The sequence below is a fragment of the Salmo salar genome, chromosome 21, assembly GCF_965601325.2.
Source record: "Salmo salar chromosome 21, fSalSal1, whole genome shotgun sequence".
Lineage (NCBI taxonomy): Eukaryota > Metazoa > Chordata > Actinopteri > Salmoniformes > Salmonidae > Salmo > Salmo salar.
In genome coordinates this window covers 59,008,410-59,027,663 of record NC_138311.1, presented here as the reverse complement: position 1 = coordinate 59,027,663, position 19,254 = coordinate 59,008,410, and the positions used below count along the sequence as shown (strand labels likewise).

At 44.6% G+C, this 19,254-nt stretch overlaps 1 protein-coding gene across 1 annotated transcript in view; it reads right to left on the bottom strand.

Annotated features, from left to right (window-relative positions):
• Positions 1-1,630: 1,630 nt before the first annotated feature.
• The window catches only part of marchf4b (membrane associated ring-CH-type finger 4b), a 29,027-nt gene continuing 11,403 nt past the window's right edge, over positions 1,631-19,254 (bottom strand). The window contains 3 exon segments of the mRNA XM_082966910.1: positions 1,631-2,443; positions 2,446-2,499; positions 18,796-18,988. Coding sequence (XP_082823036.1) covers positions 2,115-2,443; positions 2,446-2,499; positions 18,796-18,988 — 576 coding nt within the window. The 3' untranslated portion in view covers positions 1,631-2,114.

Here is a 19,254-nt window from a genome sequence, read left to right as displayed (position 1 = left end):
CCTGTAGTCTCCTGTAGAGTCTCCTGTAGTCTCCTGTAGAGTCTCCTGTAGTCTCCTGTAGTCTCCTGTAGAGTCTCCTGTAGAGTCTCCTGTAGAGTCTCCTGTAATCTCCTGTAGAGTCTCCTGTAGAGTCTCCTGTAGAGTCTCCTGTAGTCTCCTGAAGAGTCTCCTGTAGAGTCTCCTGTAGAGTCTCCTGTAGAGTCTCCTGTAATCTCCTGTAGAGTCTCCTGTAGAGTCTCCTGTAGAGTCTCCTATAGTCTCCTGTAGAGTCTCCTGTAGTCTCCTGTAGAGTCTCCTGTAGTCTCCTGTAGAGTCTCCTGTAGAATCTCCTGTAGAGTCTCCTGTAGAGTCTCCTGTAGAGTCTCCTGTAATCTCCTGTAGTCTCCTGTAGAGTCTCCTGTAGAGTCTCCTGTAGAGTCTCCTGTAGTCTCCTGTAGAGTCTCCTGTAATCTCCTGTAGTCTCCTGAAGAGTCTCCTGTAGAGTCTCCTGTAGAGTCTCCTGTAGTCTCCTGTAGAGTCTCCTGTAGAGTCTCCTGTAGTCTCCTGTAGAGTCTCCTGTAGAGTCTCCTGTAGTCTCCTGTAGAGTCTCCTGTAGAGTCTCCTGTAGAGTCTCCTGTGGAGTCTCCTGTGGAGTCTCCTGTAGAGTCTCCTGTAGAGTCTCCTGTAATCTCCTGTAGAGTCTCCTGTAGAGTCTCCTGTGGAGTCTCCTGTGGAGTCTCCTGTAGTCTCCTGTAGAGTCTCTTGTAGTCTCCTGTAGTCTCCTGTAGAGTCTCCTGTAGTCTCCTGTAGAGTCTCCTGTATAGTCTCCTGTAGAGTCTCCTGTAGAGTCTCCTGTAATCTCCTGTAGAGTCTCCTGTAGAGTCTCCTGTAGTCTCCTGTAGAGTCTCCTGTAGTCTCCTGTAGAGTCTCCTGTAATCTCCTGTAGAGTCTCCTGTAGAGTCTCCTGTAGAGTCTCCTGTAGTCTCCTGTAGAGTCTCCTGTAGAGTCTCCTGTAGTCTCCTGTAGAGTCTCCTGTAGAGTCTCCTGTAGAGTCTCCTGTAGTCTCCTGTAGAGTCTCCTGTAGAGTCTCCTGTAGAGTCTCCTGTAGTCTCCTGTAGAGTCTCCTGTAATCTCCTGTAGAGTCTCCTGTAGAGTCTCCTGTAATCTCCTGTAGAGTCTCCTGTAGAGTCTCCTGTAGAGTCTCCTGTAGAGTCTCCTGTAGTCTCCTGTAGAGTCTCCTGTAATCTCCTGTAGAGTCTCCTGTAGAGGCTCCTGTAGAGTCTCCTGTAGAGTCTCCTGTAATCTCCTGTAGTCTCCTGTAGAGTCTCCTGTAGAGTCTCCTGTAGAGTCTCCTGTAATCTCCTGTAGAGTCTCCTGTAGAGTCTCCTGTAGAGTCTCCTGTAATATCCTGTAGAGTCTCCTGTAGAGTCTCCTGTAGAGTCTCCTGTAATCTCCTGTAGAGTCTCCTGTAGAGTCTCCTGTAGAGTCTCCTGTAGTCTCCTGTAGAGTCTCCTGTAATATCCTGTAGAGTCTCCTGTAGAGTCTCCTGTAGAGTCTCCTGTAGAGTCTCCTGTAGAGTCTCCTGTAGTCTCCTGTAGAGTCTCCTGTAATCTCCTGTAGAGTCTCCTGTAGAGTCTCCTGTAGAGTCTCCTGTAGTCTCCTGTAGAGTCTCCTGTAGACTACCTGCCCATGTTCATCCTGCCAGTTTAATATACTGAACAAAAAATAGGAACGCTAACATGCAACAATTTCAAAGATTTTACTGAGTTAATGTTCATATAAGGAAATCAGTCAATTGAAATAAATGTATTAGGACCTAATCTATGGATTTCACATGACTGGGCAGGGGCACAGCCATGGGTGGGTCTTGGAGGGCATAGGCCCACCCACTGGGAGCCAGGCCCAGCCAATCAGAATGAGTTTTCCCCCACAAAAGGGCTTTACTAAAGACATAGACACACCCCCCCACAGATGTTGGCGTCATGTTTTTTATATGACACCTTGAGTTGGACCAGTACATTTCAAACTGTCTTTAAGGTCATCGACGATGTATTTTAAACATTGTCGGTCTTTTTAGACCAAGGCCTTCCATTTCAAGGTCAAATCTCTTCCCTGACAAGGCCTCAGTCAGAGCCTCAGACTGTAGTGACTCTCATGACCAGCTCCCGGGTGCTGTGGCTGGGGTGGCCGTGGGCCTCTGGCTGCCTCAGGTGGCTGAGGAGCTGGAGGATATTGTAGGCAGCACAGTGTTGGTCTGGTCCAGCTGTCCCACCGGCCTGCTCAGTGGAGCCCTGTGTGATCAGCCCTATCCCTGCGGCCGGTGATGCTGTAGCCGTGGCGGCAGCAGCGGAGGATAGACCTAGTCCTGTCCCAGGCTGGTTTCTCTGGCTAGACTGAGGCTGAGAGAGAGTCCGCACCGTGGCTGCTGTCTTCAGGTCCTCACTGTCAGTGGCCTTGTCGTAGTAGCCTTCCACCGGTTAAAGATACGGAACACTGAAGGTCCTTCATGGATGATTAGAGCTGCAGCGGAAGATAAGAGATATGGATATTAGTCAGATAATCCTGCAATCAGAAGCACAGTCAGAATCTTACTACACAGTCTTACTACATAGAGTCTTACTACATAGAGTCTTACTACATAGAGTCTTACTACAGTCTTACTACAGAGTCTTATTACATAGAGTCTTACTACATAGAGTCTTACTACAGAGTCTTACTACAGAGTCTTATTACATAGTCTTACTACATAGAGTCTTACTACAGAGTCTTACTACAGAGTCTTACTACATAGAGTCTTACTACACAGAGTCTTACTACATAGAGTCTTACTACACAGAGTCTTACTACATAGAGTCTTACTACACAGAGTCTTACTACATAGAGTCTTACTACATAGAGTCTTACAACATAGAGTCTTACTACAGAGTCTTACTACATAGAGTCTTACTACAGAGTCTTACTACATAGAGTCTTACTACAGAGTCTTACTACATAGAGTCTTACTACATAGAGTCTTACTACATAGAGTCTTACAACATAGAGTCTTACTACATAGAGTCTTACTACTACAGAGTCTTACTACACAGAGTCTTACTACACAGAGTCTTACTACATAGAGTCTTACTACAGTCTTACTACATAGAGTCTTACTACAGAGTCTTACTACATAGAGTCTTACTACAGAGTCTTACTACATAGAGTCTTACTACAGAGTCTTACTACATAGAGTCTTACTACATAGAGTCTTACTACATAGAGTCTTACTACAGAGTCTTACTACATAGAGTCTTACTACATAGAGTCTTACTACATAGAGTCTTACTACATAGAGTCTTTCTACAGAGTCTTACTACATAGAGTCTTACTACATAGAGTCTTACTACACAGAGTCTTACTACACAGAGAAATCTAGACACATATATAGTAAATGGCTCTGATTTGATCCATACACCTTCCCATAAGACATTATAAATATGATACTATTACGCTGTTTGTGACAGTGAGTGAGACATGCAAACATTTGTGTTCTGGGATTTCCACAGGTGAAAGATCCCGATAATACCTGGTCTCAGTTGTTCAAAGGGCTTTATAGATACATCCTCAGAATGTTGATGCATTGGGGAGAGAGTAGCTCTGTCTGATTGGTTGAGAGAGTAGCTCTGTCTGATTGGTTGAGAGAGTAGCTCTGTCTGATTGGTTGAGAGAGTAGCTCTGTCTGATTGGTTGTTGGCACATTGGGGAGTGAGTAGCTCTGTCTGATTGGTTGTTGATGCATTGGGGAGAGAGTAGCTCTGTCTGATTGGTTGTTGATGCATTGGGGAGAGAGTAGCTCTGTCTGATTGGTTGTTGATGCATTGGGGAGTGAGTAGCTCTGTCTGATTGGTTGTTGATGCATTGGGGAGTGAGTAGCTCTGTCTGATTGGTTGTTGATGCATTGGGGAGAGAGTAGCTCTGTCTGATTGGTTGTTGATGCATTGGGGAGAGAGTAGCTCTGTCTGATTGGTTGTTGATGCATTGGGGAGTGAGTAGCTCTGTCTGATTGGTTGTTGATGCATTGGGGAGTGAGTAGCTCTGTCTGATTGGTTGTTGATGCATTGGGGAGTGAGTAGCTCTGTCTGATTGGTTGTTGGTACAAAAAACATGCATGAAATGAAAATGAAATGTATGTATTCACTACTGTAAGTCGCTCTGGATAAGAATGTCTGCTAAATTACTAAAATGTAAATGTAATACATGGGGCATGAGTAGCTCTGTGTGTACCAACAACTGTGGTTATATGCAGAAACCAGACAAAGTTGAAATCAAGACTCAACTTGATAAATCAACATATCCTCACGTAACTGGGAGAGCGTGAGTGATTAGTTTTGTACAACAGCGCAGAGAAAATAATCCAACAAGCCACGGCTTCCCCAAAGAGCCACTTGGAGACGAGAGTAATGAACAGCTAAATGCTATCCGGTAAAACACAGCTAATATGTTCAACGCTCACAACAACTTGCTACAATCTGTTCATGGTCAGGACGTGGCAAGGGGGGTATTTGTTATTGTAGGTTGGTCAGGACGTGGCAGGGGGGTATTTGTTATTGTAGTTTGGTCAGGACGTGGCAGGGGGGGTATTTGTTATTGTAGGTTGGTCAGGGCGTGGCAGGGGGGGTATTTGTTATTGTAGTTTGGTCAGGGCGTGGCAGAGGGGGTATTTGTTATTGTAGTTTGGTCAGGACGTGGCAGGGGGGTATTTGTTATTGTAGTTTGGTCAGGACGTGGCAGGGGGGTATTTGTTATTGTAGGTTGGTCAGGACGTGGCGGGGGGGTATTTGTTATTGTAGTTTGGTCAGGACGTGGCAGGGGGGTATTTGTTATTGTAGTTTGGTCAGGACGTGGCAGGGGGGTATTTGTTATTGTAGTTTGGTCAGGACGTGGCAGGGGGGTATTTGTTATTGTAGTTTGGTCAGGACGTGGCAGGGGGGTATTTGTTATTGTAGTTTGGTCAGGACGTGGCAGGGGGGTATTTGTTATTGTAGTTTGGTCAGGACGTGGCAGGGGGGGTATTTGTTATTGTAGGTTGGTCAGGACGTGGCAGGGGGGTGTTTGTTATTGTAGTTTGGTCAGGACGTGGCGGGGGGGTATTTGTTATTGTAGTTTGGTCAGGACGTGGCAGGGGGGTATTTGTTATTGTAGTTTGGTCAGGACGTGGCAGGGGGGTATTTGTTATTGTAGTTTGGTCAGGACGTGGCAGGGGGGTATTTGTTATTGTAGTTTGGTCAGGACGTGGCAGGGGGGTATTTGTTATTGTAGTTTGGTCAGGACGTGGCAGGGGGGTATTTGTTATTGTAGTTTGGTCAGGACGTGGCAGGGGGGGTATTTGTTATTGTAGGTTGGTCAGGACGTGGCAGGGGGGTGTTTGTTATTGTAGTTTGGTCAGGACGTGGCGGGGGGGTATTTGTTATTGTAGTTTGGTCAGGACGTGGCAAGGGGGGTATTTGTTTAGAGTGTTTCGGGGTTTGTTAGGCTATGTTCTTATGTAAGAGGGGTGTTTGTTTTATGTGTTTCGGGGCTTGTGGTTACTGTTCTATGTTAGTATATTTCTATGTTCGTTCTAGTATGTCTAGTTCTATGTTTGGTTAATGGGGTTGACCTTCAATTGGAAGCAGCTGCTCCTAGTTGCTTCTAATTGAAGGTCCTATTTAAGAGGGGTGTTTTTCTGTGGGATTTTGTGGGTAGTTGTTCCTTGTTTAGCTGTGTGCCTGACAAGACTGTTATCGTCGTTGTTTTTGTATACGTGTTTTGTTTCGGTTTTCCTTCTTTCTGCCGAATAAAAGAAGATGAGTATACACATTCCCGCTGCGTTTTGGTCTAATCCTTACGACACCTGTGACAGTTTAAAAAAAATAGCTCTAAAAGACAGTAGAGGCTTTCGTATCAGAAATGCACAAAACAAGGTGTGCACATGAATGAACAAGGCAACAAAATTAGCATTTAGGAAACAAATGTGCAAACTTTAGAAGATGAATTGGACCAACAGAATGAGACGAAACATGAGAACACAACCTGGTCTCAGAGCATTTCGTATTATTCTGTACGTAAATTGCAGACAGTTAATTTAGTATGTTACGTTTCGTATGGTATGTATTAATTTGTGGATGTTACGAATTACAAATTTGTACAATATGTTACAAATCAGCAAAACGTACAATATGTTACAAATTTGCTAAACTATTGTTATGAATTCCAATTTGTTGTTGCTATCGTTATCTAGATGGCTAGGTGGCTAACGCTAACATTATCTAGCTCTAGGGTTTAGGGGTTAAGGTTAGGTTAGGTTAAAGGGTTAAGGTTTAGTTTTGCTAAAAGGGTTAAGGTTGGGGTTAGGGTAAGGGTTAGCTAACATGCTAAGTAGTTGCAAAGTAGCTAAAAAGTAGTAAGTAGTCATAAAGTTGCTAATTAGCTCAAATGCTAAAGTTTTCCGTGAGGAGATTCCAACATGCAACCTTTAAGTCGCTAGACTTTTGCGTTATACGCGCTTCCCGCCCACCTCAACCAACCACCCTACTTTCGCTTTTTCCTTAAGTAAACGTCAGTCTTATATAACCATAACAAACGTAACATAGCATACTAATTTGAGTGTCCCGGATATATACGTTTAGTTTGTTTCGTCTAGTCTATGAGGCCAGTCTGGAAGACAAGGAAAAAGGAGACTTTTTACTTTGTCGAAGTGATAGAGGAACTTGACGTGGGTTTATCACCAGAAGATCTGGAACAATTCCACAGGATCGACGTGAAACAGAAGAACGCTAAATACCAGCTGTAACCTTCAAACTATCAAACCAAACTCAACATTCTGAATGCACAAGGGGGAAAGGAGATCAAAATCCAAGGCCAGACCATTCGAGTCATCCAGGACCTATCTTCTAAACTGAGAAAAAAGAAGCAAAGAATACCTTCCAATCAGACAGTAGCATTTTTTGAGGGGTGTTACGGTCCCCAGCAAGAAAACCAGGGGGGGGGGGGGGGGGGGTCCACTGAAAGTTGACTAGCAACAACAACTGGGACCTAACAGACACCCAGCAGGAGACCTACTACATTTACCCAAGAAGAGGCAAATAAAATGAAAACCCACACCAAACTAAGACAGGAAGTAAACCTAAAAGGTGGAGCAAAACGAAACCAGGGAAATCAGATAAAGGATTGTTTGTCTACAAATCAAAATGGGGCACGCCAACTAAAGGTGTTAACCCTCCACATCTATCAACACAACTAAAGGAGTTAAACCCTCCACATCTATCAGGACAACTAAAGGAGTTAAACCCTCCACATCTATCAGGACAACTAAAGGAGTTAAACCCTCCACATCTATCCAGACAACTAAAGGAGTTAAACCCTCCACATCTATCCAGACAACTAAAGGAGTTAAACCCTCCACATCTATCCAGACAACTAAAGGTGTTAAACCCTCTACATCTATCAGGACAACTAAAGGAGTTAAACCCTCCACATCTATCAGGACAACTAAAGGAGTTAAACCCTCCACATCTATCCAGACAACTAAAGGAGTTAAACCCTCCACATCTATCAGGACAACTAAAGGAGTTAACCCTCCACATCTATCAAGACAACTAAAGGAGTTAAACCCTCCACATCTATCCAGACAACTAAAGGTGTTAACCCTCCACATCTATCAATACAACTAAAGGAGTTAAACCCTCCACATCTATCCAGACAACTAAAGGAGTTAAACCCTCCACATCTATCCAGACAACTAAAGGAGTTAAACCCTCCACATCTATCCAGACACCTAAAGGAGTTAAACCCTCCACATCTATCAAGACAACTAAAGGAGTTACCCTCCACATCTATCCAGACAACTAAAGGAGTTAAACCCTCCACATCTATGCAGACAACTAAAGGAGTTGACCCTCCACAGTTGAAGCACTGGGCCAGACACTCTTAAATAGCACATGGGCTCTAGCACAGGTGAAACATCTTCCCACTAACGAAATGGCGACCAGTAACACATATCAACTAACAAGGTGACACCAATTAGAGCGCCCTACGAGCTAACACGTTAAAGAAGGCACAGTGATGCCGAAAACGTTGGCGATTTACCAAATAAATTACTGGGAGTTAATATATGGGGTATGTGTAACGCCCTGGCCATAGAGAGGGTTTTTTTGTTCTTTATTTTGGTTAGGCCAGGGTGTTACATTGGGTGGGCGTTCTATGTTCCTTTTTCTATGTTTTTGTATTTCTTTGTTTTGGGCCGTGTGTGGCTCCCAATCAGGCACAGCTGAAGTTCGTTGTTGTTGATTGGGAGTCTGTAACGACTGTCTTCATAAATGGACCAAGGTGCAGCAGGTATGTGAATACTCATATTTAATTACAAATAAAGGAGTAAAGCATCCACTTAACAATACAATAAAGGTGACAACAGCTACAGTTCTGCAGGCTAGAAACGCAGTGCAAAAACAACCACCCACAACCACAAAGAAAAACACACACACCTATATAGGACTTCCAATCAAAGGCAACTATACACACCTGCCTTCAATTGGAAGTCCCAATCAACAATACAAACATTCCCCATAAACTGCCGCGTCCTGACCCCAAAACTAAAACAATAGCTCCATCTGCTGGTCAGGACGTGACAGAGTCACACATAAGGAGCATGTTTTTCCTTTTGGTTTTGTGGGTAATTGTTTCAGTTGAGTGTTTTGCACCTGACAGGACTGTTTGGCTGTCAGTTTTCTTGTTTTTGTATAGTGTTCACGTTGTTCAATTAAAATTATGATGAACACTAACTCCGCTGCACCTTGGTCTACTCTCTCTCACGACAGCCATTACAGTATGCGACTCTCTTTCTTTTTATCGCTTATAGTCCAACCTCAAAACATAAATGGAAAAACCAAAACCTTTAACGGGCAATATGATATTTCTGCTTCTAACTTTCTGTAACCATGGTAACGTCCACATTAATGTAGAAGTGTTTAGAAACATATTCTAATCTCATTTACAATAAAAATGACACTAAACATTATTTACCATTAATTTCTATTGGGCACAAAATAATCTGAAACACAACCAAAACACACAGCAAATGCATCCAACACGTTTGTCATTGCGCGCTAGGCTTTTTACTACTTTAATACACATAAGTGAATATGTCACAATACTTTTGTTCCCCTAAAATAGGGGGACTATGTGCAAACAGTGTTGTCATTTCTAAACGGTTCACCCGATATGGATGAAAATACACTCAAATTAAAGCTGACAGCCTGCACTTTAACCTCATAGTCATTATTGGATTTCATATCCAAAATCTTTGAGTATAGAGCCAAAAGAACAAATAAATGCTTCACTGTCCTAATAATTACAGAGGGCACCATATGTGTAGGAGGGTGGGAGAGAATGGGTGTGTGGATGCATAGGGTATACGTTTGATGTGAATGAAGGAGAATGGACCATGATATTGATGTATGGATGGGTGCAAGTGTGTCTGCGAGGTAGGAAGGGTGGCCAAAGATGGGAGTTTGGACAAGCTTGGCTTGGCTTGGGTGGGCAAGGATGGCCAAAGATGGGAGGTTGGGACAAGCTTGGCTTGGCTTGGGTGGGCAAGGATGGCCAAAGATGGGAGGTTGGGACAAGCTTGGCTTGGCTTGGGTGGGCAAGGATGGGCAAAGATGGGAGGTTGGGACAAGCTTGGCTTGGCTTGGGTGGGCAAGGATGGCCAAAGATGGGAGGTTGGGACAAGCTTGGCTTGGCTTGGGTGGGCAAGGATGGCCAAAGATGGGAGGTTGGGACAAGCTTGGCTTGGCTTGGGTGGGCAAGGATGGGCAAGAATGGGAGATTGGGACAAGCTTGGCTTGGCTTGGGTGGGCAAGGATGGAAGGTTGGGACAAGCTTGGCTTGGCTTGGGTGGGCAAAGATGGAAGGTTGGGACAAGCTTGGCTTGGCTTGGGTGGGCAAGGATGGGCAAGAATGGGAGATTGGGACAAGCTTGGCTTGGCTTGGGTGGGCAAGGATGGGAGGTTGGGACAAGCTTGGCTTGGCTTGGGTGGGCAAGGATGGAAGGTTGGGACAAGCTTGGCTTGGCTTGGTTGGGCAAGGATGGGCAAGGATGGGAGGTTGGGACAAGCTTGGCTTGGCTTAGGTGGGCAAGGATGGGCAAGGATGGGAGGTTGGGACAAGCTTGGCTTGGCTTGGGTGGGCAAGGATGGGAGGGGGGGCTGGGAGAGGGGGCTGGGAGGGGGGACTGGGAGAGGGGGCTGGGAGAGGGGGGCTGGGAGAGGGGGCTGGGAGGGGGGACTGGGAGAGGGGGCTGGGAGGGGGGGCTGGGAGGGGTGGCTGGGAGGGGGGCTGGGAGAGGGGGCTGGGAGGGGGGGGCTGGGAGGGGGGGGGCTGGGAGGGCGTCAAACACTTCTCTGAAGTATGGGTGGTGCTTCCACTCATCTCACTTCTGTCTTTCGGTGGATCCACTCTCTCAAGTAGAGCCCACCAGCCACTATACTTTCATTTAATTCACAAGGTTTTACAGACTGACCACGGTACTTAAGTGGCAGTCTTTCTCCAGTGTATTTACAATGACGTAATCCCCAGGCTTTTGGTACATTAGGAGAGAAACATAATGTTTTTTTTGTGTGATCTCTGAATAAATGTCTGCTCAGCCTAACACGTTCACATGTTTTATTTATGTAATGTATACAATAACTATGTATTCATACTATGGTTCTCCAATATCCATGGGATGTCCACCGCCTTCATATGATACGACTGCTAAAATGTTTTATCGGGTTCTTCAATGACAGACGGAACGAACTAGGTTAACTTTGATTCTAAGTAAAGACCAACAAAATACAACTTATCACATGGAATGTACACAGGCTCCACGATGGCTCAAAAAAAACAGAAGATTCGTAAACATTTAAAGAGATTGTCAGCAGTTAGTTCCTGGCCAAGGCAGCAGCTACTCTTCCTGGGGTTTATTATGGATCCCCATTAGTTCCCGCCAAGGCAGCGGCTACTCTTCCTGGGGTTTATTATGGATCCCCATTAGTTCCCGCCAAGGCAGCGGCTACTCTTCCTGGGGTTTATTATGGATCCCCATTAGTTCCTGTCAAGGCAGCAGCTACTCTTCCTGGGGTTTGTTATGGATCCCCATTAGTTCCTGCGTAGGCAGCAGCTACTCTTCCTGGGGTTTGTTATGGATCCCCATTAGTTCCTGCCAAGGCAGCGGCTGCTCTTCCTGTGGTTTATTATGGATCCCCATTAGTTCCTGCCAAGGCAGCAGCTACTCTTCCTGGGGTTTGTTATGGATCCACATTAGTTCCTGCCTAGGCAGCAGCTACTCTTCCTGGGGTTTGTTATGGATCCCCATTAGTTACTGCCAAAGCAGCAGCTACTCTTCCTGGGGTTTGTTATGGATCCACATTAGTTCCTGTCAAGGCAGCAGCTACTCTTCCTGGGGTTTATTATGGATCCCCATTAGTTCCTGCCAAAGCAGCAGCTACTCTTCCTGGGGTTTATTATGGATCCCCATTAGTTCCTGCCAAGGCAGCAGCTACTCTTCCTGGGTTTATTATGGATCTCCATTAGTTCCTGCCAAGGCAGCAGCTACTCTTCCTGGGGTTTATTATGGATCCCCATTAGTTCATGCCAAGGCAGCAGCTACTCTTCCTGGGGTTTATTATGGATCTCCATTAGTTCCTGCTATGGCAGCAGCTACTCTTCCTGGGGTTTATTATGGATCCCCATTAGTTCCTGCCAAGGCAGCAGCTACTCTTCCTGGGGTTTATTATGGATCCCCATTAGTTCCTGCCAAGGCAGCAGCTACTCTTCCTGGGGTTTATTATGGATCCCCATTAGTTCCTGTCAAGGCAGCAGCTACTCTTACTGGGGTTCATTATGGATCCCCATTAGTTCCTGCCAAGGCAGCAGCTACTCTTCCTGGGGTTTATTATGGATCCCCATTAGTTCCTGCCAAGGCAGCAGCTACTCTTCCTGGGGTTTATTATGGATCCCCATTAGTTCATGCCAAGGCAGCAGCTACTCTTCCTGGGGTTTGTTATGGATCTCCATTAGTTCCTGCCAAGGCAGCAGCTACTCTTCCTGGGGTTTATTATGGATCCCCATTAGTTCCTGCCAAGACAGCAGCTACTCTTCCTGGGGTTTATTATGGATCCCCATTAGTTCCTGCCAAGGCAGCAGCTAATCTTCCTGGGGTTTATTATGGATCCCCATTAGTTCCTGTCAAGGCAGCAGCTACTCTTCCTGGGGTTTATTATGGATCCCCAATAGTTCCTGTCAAGGCAGCAGCTACTCTTCCTGGGGTTTGTTATGGATCCACATTAGTTCCTGCCAAGGCAGCAGCTACTCTTCCTGGGGTTTATAATGGATCCCCATTAGTTCCTGTCAAGGCAGCAGCTGCTCTTCCTGTGGTTTATTATGGATCCCCATTAGTTCCTGTCAAGGCAGCAGCTACTCTTCCTGGGGTTTATTATGGATCCCCATTAGTTCCTGCCAAGGCAGCAGCTACTCTTCCTGGGGTTTATTATGGATCCCCATTAGTTCCTGTCAAGGCAGCAGCTACTCTTCCTGGGGTTCATTATGGATCCCCATTAGTTCCTGCCACGGCAGCAGCTACTCTTCCTGGGGTTTATTATGGATCCCCATTAGTTCCTGCCAAAGCAGCAGCTACTCTTCCTGGGGTTTATTATGGATCCCCATTAGTTCCTGCCAAGGCAGCAGCTACTCTTCCTGGGTTTATTATGGATCTCCATTAGTTCCTGCCAAGGCAGCAGCTACTCTTCCTGGGGTTTATTATGGATCCCCATTAGTTCATGCCAAGGCAGCAGCTACTCTTCCTGGGGTTTATTATGGATCTCCATTAGTTCCTGCTATGGCAGCAGCTACTCTTCCTGGGGTTTATTATGGATCCCCATTAGTTCCTGCCAAGGCAGCAGCTACTCTTCCTGGGGTTTATTATGGATCCCCATTAGTTCCTGCCAAGGCAGCAGCTACTCTTCCTGGGGTTCATTATGGATCCCCATTAGTTCCTGCCAAGGCAGCAACTACTCTTCCTGGGGTTTATTATGGATCCCCATTAGTTCCTGCCAAGGCAGCAGCTACTCTTCCTGGGGTTTATTATGGATCCCCATTAGTTCATGCCAAGGCAGCAGCTACTCTTCCTGGGGTTTGTTATGGATCTCCATTAGTTCCTGCCAAGGCAGCAGCTACTCTTCCTGGGGTTTATTATGGATCCCCATTAGTTCCTGCCAAGACAGCAGCTACTCTTCCTGGGGTTTATTATGGATCCCCATTAGTTCCTGCCAAGGCAGCAGCTAATCTTCCTGGGGTTTATTATGGATCCCCATTAGTTCCTGTCAAGGCAGCAGCTACTCTTCCTGGGGTTTATTATGGATCCCCAATAGTTCCTGTCAAGGCAGCAGCTACTCTTCCTGGGGTTTGTTATGGATCCACATTACTTCCTGCCAAGGCAGCAGCTACTCTTCCTGGGGTTTATTATGGATCCCCATTAGTTCCTGCCAATGCAGCAGCTACTCTTCCTGGGGTTTATAATGGATCCCCATTAGTTCCTGTCAAGGCAGCAGCTGCTCTTCCTGTGGTTTATTATGGATCCCCATTAGTTCCTGTCAAGGCAGCAGCTACTCTTCCTGGGGTTTATTATGGATCCCCATTAGTTCCTGCCAAGGCAGCAGCTACTCTTCCTGGGGTTTATTATGGATCCCCATTAGTTCCTGTCAAGGCAGCAGCTACTCTTCCTGGGGTTCATTATGGATCCCCATTAGTTCCTGCCAAGGCAGCAGCTACTCTTCCTGGGGTTTATTATGGATCCCCATTAGTTCCTGCCAAGGCAGCAGATACTCTTCCTGGGGTTTATTATGGATCCCCATTAGTTCATGCCAAGGCAGCAGCTACTCTTCCTGGGGTTTGTTATGGATCTCCATTAGTTCCTGCCAAGGCAGCAGCTACTCTTCCTGGGGTTTATTATGGATCCCCATTAGTTCCTGCCAAGACAGCAGCTACTCTTCCTGGGGTTTATTATGGATCCCCATTAGTTCCTGCCAAGGCAGCAGCTAATCTTCCTGGGGTTTATTATGGATCCCCATTAGTTCCTGTCAAGGCAGCAGCTACTCTTCCTGGGGTTTATTATGGATCCCCAATAGTTCCTGTCAAGGCAGCAGCTACTCTTCCTGGGGTTTGTTATGGATCCACATTAGTTCCTGCCAAGGCAGCAGCTACTCTTCCTGGGGTTTATTATGGATCCCCATTAGTTCCTGCCAAGGCAGCAGCTACTCTTCCTGGGGTTTATAATGGATCCCCATTAGTTCCTGTCAAGGCAGCAGCTGCTCTTCCTGTGGTTTATTATGGATCCCCATTAGTTCCTGTCAAGGCAGCAGCTACTCTTCCTGGTGTTTATTATGGATCCCCATTAGTTCCTGCCAAGGCAGCAGCTGCTCTTCCTGTGGTTTATTATGGATCCCCATTAGTTCCTGCCAAGGCAGCAGCTACTCTTCCTGGGCTCCAAACACATCAAGGCACTTATATCACACATAAAACAAAAGATAAAACAGTACATGATATAACATTATTACACCACTCCATATCTACAACACAAAATGTTTGATACCACCACACAACAATATTACAATATGTGTGTGTGTGCTAGCGCCCGTGTGTGTGTTATTGTGTCTGTGCCCATGTCTCTTGACAGTCCCTGCTGTTCCATAAGGTGTATTTTTATCTGATTTTTTAAAATCAAATTTTACTGCTGGGATTTTTGGCCTTTAACGTGTACATTAGGGGAATTCTAATCTCTTACTTAACAAAAGTAAAATCTGAAATTTCAATTAAAGAAAAAGAAAATCACTATCTTAGAAAAAGCCCATTTAAAGTATTTACAAGGTAAAGAAGAAAATACTATTTCTAAACTTAAGCAGGAATATGATCTTTTACTTTCGAACTACAGGTTAAACTCAAATAAACTTAACACTTGAATGTCAAATAAACCTAGTAAACACCTTGTAGCCCTCACAAAACTAATACACGCCAAAGTTAGTATAATTTTTATATATGTTTTATTTGTAATTTATTTAGCCTTTTATTTAACTAGGCAAGTCAGTTAAGAACAAATTCTTATTTACATTGACAACCTACCCCGGTTAAACCCTAACCCAAACAACGCTGGGTCAATTGTGTGCCGCCCTATGGGACTCCTAATCACGGCCGGTTGTGATACAGCTTGGAATCGAACCAGGGTCTGTAGTGATGCCTCTAGCACTGAGATGCAATGCCTGCGCCACTCGGGAGCCAAAGGATACAAATGCTTTCATTAGATTAATGACAATTTTAAAATCTACCATGAAAAACAATAAGAATCAAACAACAGTTGAACTGATTCTTAGACTCGACAACCCTGAAGCAACTATCAGCAGACAAAAAAAAAATCACTAAAAATAGAAATCACCCAAAAATAAATATTAGACACTGCTGAAACATTTGGAGAAAAGGACCAGGTTTGGACGTCTTTCCAGTAGAATTATATTTAACATTCTGGGACAAAGTACCGCCGCTATTTATTAAAATTAAAAACCAGGAAAATCTGCAGAATCCACTGCTGATTACAGACCAATACGTTTAATAAATTGTGACAATAAAATAATAACAAAACTCATAAGCAGCAGAATAGCAAAAGTCTTACCAGACTTGATACATATTAATCAAACGGGGTTTATTAAAAATAGACAATTACAAACAAATACAAGAACATGTTTCAGTATAATATAGTATGCTAAAAAACAAGATGTAGATTTAGCAATAATATCTGTTATTTCGACCTTTCAACCTTTTTGAAAGGCCTTTTCTATTCAAAACGTTGGAAATCTTCAACTTTCCAGCTGAAATAATACATTTAATAAAAATATTACATAAATATTCCAAAGCAGAAATATACATAAATAATACATTATCTAATGAAATTGCTTTCGAAAGCGTCATGAGACAGGGATGTCCCCTCTCCCCTTCCTGTTTGTACTGACAATTGAACCGCTTGCAGAAAGAATTAGACAGGACCCAATAATGGTAACAGGTATCAGTATTATTAATCATGAATATAAACCAAACTGGAATTAAAATTGATTTTTTTTGGGGGGGGGGGGGTTGTATCATTTGATTTACACAACATGGCTAGCACCTTGAAGATTCAAAATATTTTTTTTATTGTGAAACAAACAAGGAATAAGACAAAAAAACTAAACTTGAGCGTACATAACTATTCACCCCCCCAAGGTCAATACTTTATAGAGCCAAATTTTGCAGCAATTACAGCTGCAAGTCTCTTGGGATATGTCTCTTTAAGCTTGGCACATCCAGCCACTGGGATTTTTGCCCATTCTTCAAGGCAAAACTGCTCCAACTCCTTCAAGTTTGATGGGTTCCTGCTGGTGTACAGCAATCTTTAAGTCATACCACAGATTCTCAATTGGATTGAGGTCTGGGCTTTGACTAGGCCATTCCAAGACATTTAAATGTTTCCCCTTAAACCACTCGAGTGTTGCTTTAGCAGTATGTTTAGGGTCATTGTCCTGCTGGAAGGTGAACCTCCATCCCAGTCTCAAACCTCTGGAAGACTGACACAGGTTTCCCTCAAGAATTTCCCTGTATTTAGCGCCATCCATCATTCCTTCAATTCTGACCATTTTCCCAGTCCCTGCCGATGAAAAACATCCCCCACAGCATGATGCTGCCACCGCCATGCTTCACTGTGGGGATAGTGTTTTCGGGGTGATGAGAGGTGTTGGATTTGTGCCAGACTTAGCGTTTTCCTTGATGGCCAAAAATATCAATTTTAGTCTCATTTGACTAGAGTACCTTCTTCCATTTGTTTGGGGAGTCTCCAACATGCCTTTTGGCAAACACCAAATGTGTTGGCTTATTTTTTTTCTTTAATTCTGGCCACTCTTCTGTAAAGCCCAGCTCTGTGGAGTGTACGGCTTAAAGTGGTCCTATGGACAGATACTCCAATCTCCGCTGTGGAGGTTTGCAGCTCCTTCAGGGTTATCTTTGATCTCTTTGTTGCCTCTCTGAATAATACCCTCCTTGCCTGGTCCATGAGTTTTGGTGGGCGGCCCTCTCTTGGCAGGTTTGTTGTGGTGCCATATTCTTTCAATTTTTTAATAATGGATTTAATGATGCTCTGTGGGATGTTCAAAGTTTAGGATATTTTTTTTATAACCCAACCCTGATCTGTACTTCTCCACAGCTTTGTCCCTGACATGTTTGGAGAGCTCCTTGGTCTTCATGGTGTCACATGCTTGGTGGTGCCCCTTGCTTAGTGGTGTTGCAGACTCTGGGGCCTTTCAGAACAGGTGTATATATAGATCATGTGACACTTAAATTTCACACAGGTGGACTTTATTTAACTAATTATGTGACTTCTGAAGGTAATTGGTGGCACCAGATCTTATTTAGGGGCTTCATAGCAAAAGGGGTGAATACAGTATGCACACACAACTTTTCAATTTTTTTTTCATTTAGTTGTTTTTTTTCATTTAACTTCACCAATTTGGACTATTTTGTGTATGTCCATTACATGAAATCCAAATAAAAATCTATTTAAATTACAGGTTGTAATGCAACAAAATAGGAAAAACGCCAAGGAGGATGAATACTTTTGCAAGGCCCTGTAGCTAAAGAGAGCAGAGTTAAGGACTCCACAGCTCTATACTCTCTCTGTCACGTCCTGATCTGTTTCACCTGTCTTTGTGCTTGTCTCCACCCCCCTCCAGGTGTCGCCCATCTTCCCCATTATCCCCTGTGCATTTATACCCGTGTTCTCTGTTTGTCTGTTGCCAGTTCGTCTTGTCTCGTCAAGCCTGTTTTTCGAACTCCTGTTTTCTCGTGCCCTGTTTTGTAGTTATCCCGGTTTTGATCATTCTGCCTGCCCTGAGCCTGCCAAGGACTCTAGTCAGTCATCTATCAGACAGACTCACACTCTCCAGACCTAACAACGACTCTAGTCAGTGTATATAAAACACTGCAGAGGATTAATTTATATGCAGAAAGGAATAAGTTACAGTATGTTTAAAACTAAAGACTCAACAAAGTACATCAGAGTTAGACTACCCTGGTCCTGGAGGGCCCAGTCACTATCTTCATCAGGGGTAGACAACCGTGGTCCTAGAGGATCACAGGCACTGTCTTCGTCAGGGGTAGACAAACCTGGTCCTGAATCAGGGGTAGACAAACCTGGTCCTGAATCAGGGGTAGACAAACCTGGTCCTGAATCAGGGGTAGACAACCCTGGTCCTAAATCAGGGGTAGACAAACCTGGTCCTAAATCAGAGGTAGACAAACCTGGTCCTAAATCAGGGGTAGACAAACCTGGTCCTGGAGGGCCACTTCATGTTTTTGATTGAACTGACACGAAAGACCAGGGGTGTGGAATTTAGTCAATCACTGAGCTGATCAATGATGATGCCTAGTGGGAACAAAATCCTACACTTCCTGAGGCACTCCAGGAACTGAGCTGCCTACCTCTGGAGTAAAGGATTAAACCCCAGACGAACTAAATCATTATATAATGACAAAGTATTGTCACATTAGACCTGTAGGCAAAAACTATACAGATCTATCAAATTGATAATTCATCATTTCTGCCTTTCATTCTCTCAGTGTCTTTAGCATTCCACTCACATACAGTAAGGTGATATCGGAGTGAGATAACCAGAATACCAAGCAACTGCCATCCATTACATTCACTGTCAGTGAGCCACGGTTGTAAACTAGAATAGGGCTCAGCCTCACCGAAGCAGACGACGTCCATGAATCCGTACATGCCGTAGCAGATCTGGAAAAGCAGGTCATGTCTCTGCCAGCGGGCTGAGGGGCTGAAGGAGGACCAGACCAGCCAGGACAGACTGGCCACCAGGAACATAGACCCCAGAAGCGCTGCAGCTATCTGAACCTTCTCTATCCCCGCCAGGGAGATGGACTGCCACTGAGGGAGGGAAGGGAGGGACGGAGATACTGTAAACACAAATGCACACTTGTTTGTTTGAAAAATGTAATGGGTTTATTATGGATCCCCATTAGTTCCTGCCAAGGCAGCAGCTACTCTTCCTGGGGTTTATTATGGATCCCTATTAGTTTCTGGGGTTTCTTATGGATCCCCATTAGTTCCTGCCAAGGCAGCAGTTACTCTTCCTGGGTTTATTATGGATCCCCATTAGTTCCTGCCAAGGCAGCAGCTACTCTTCCTGGGGT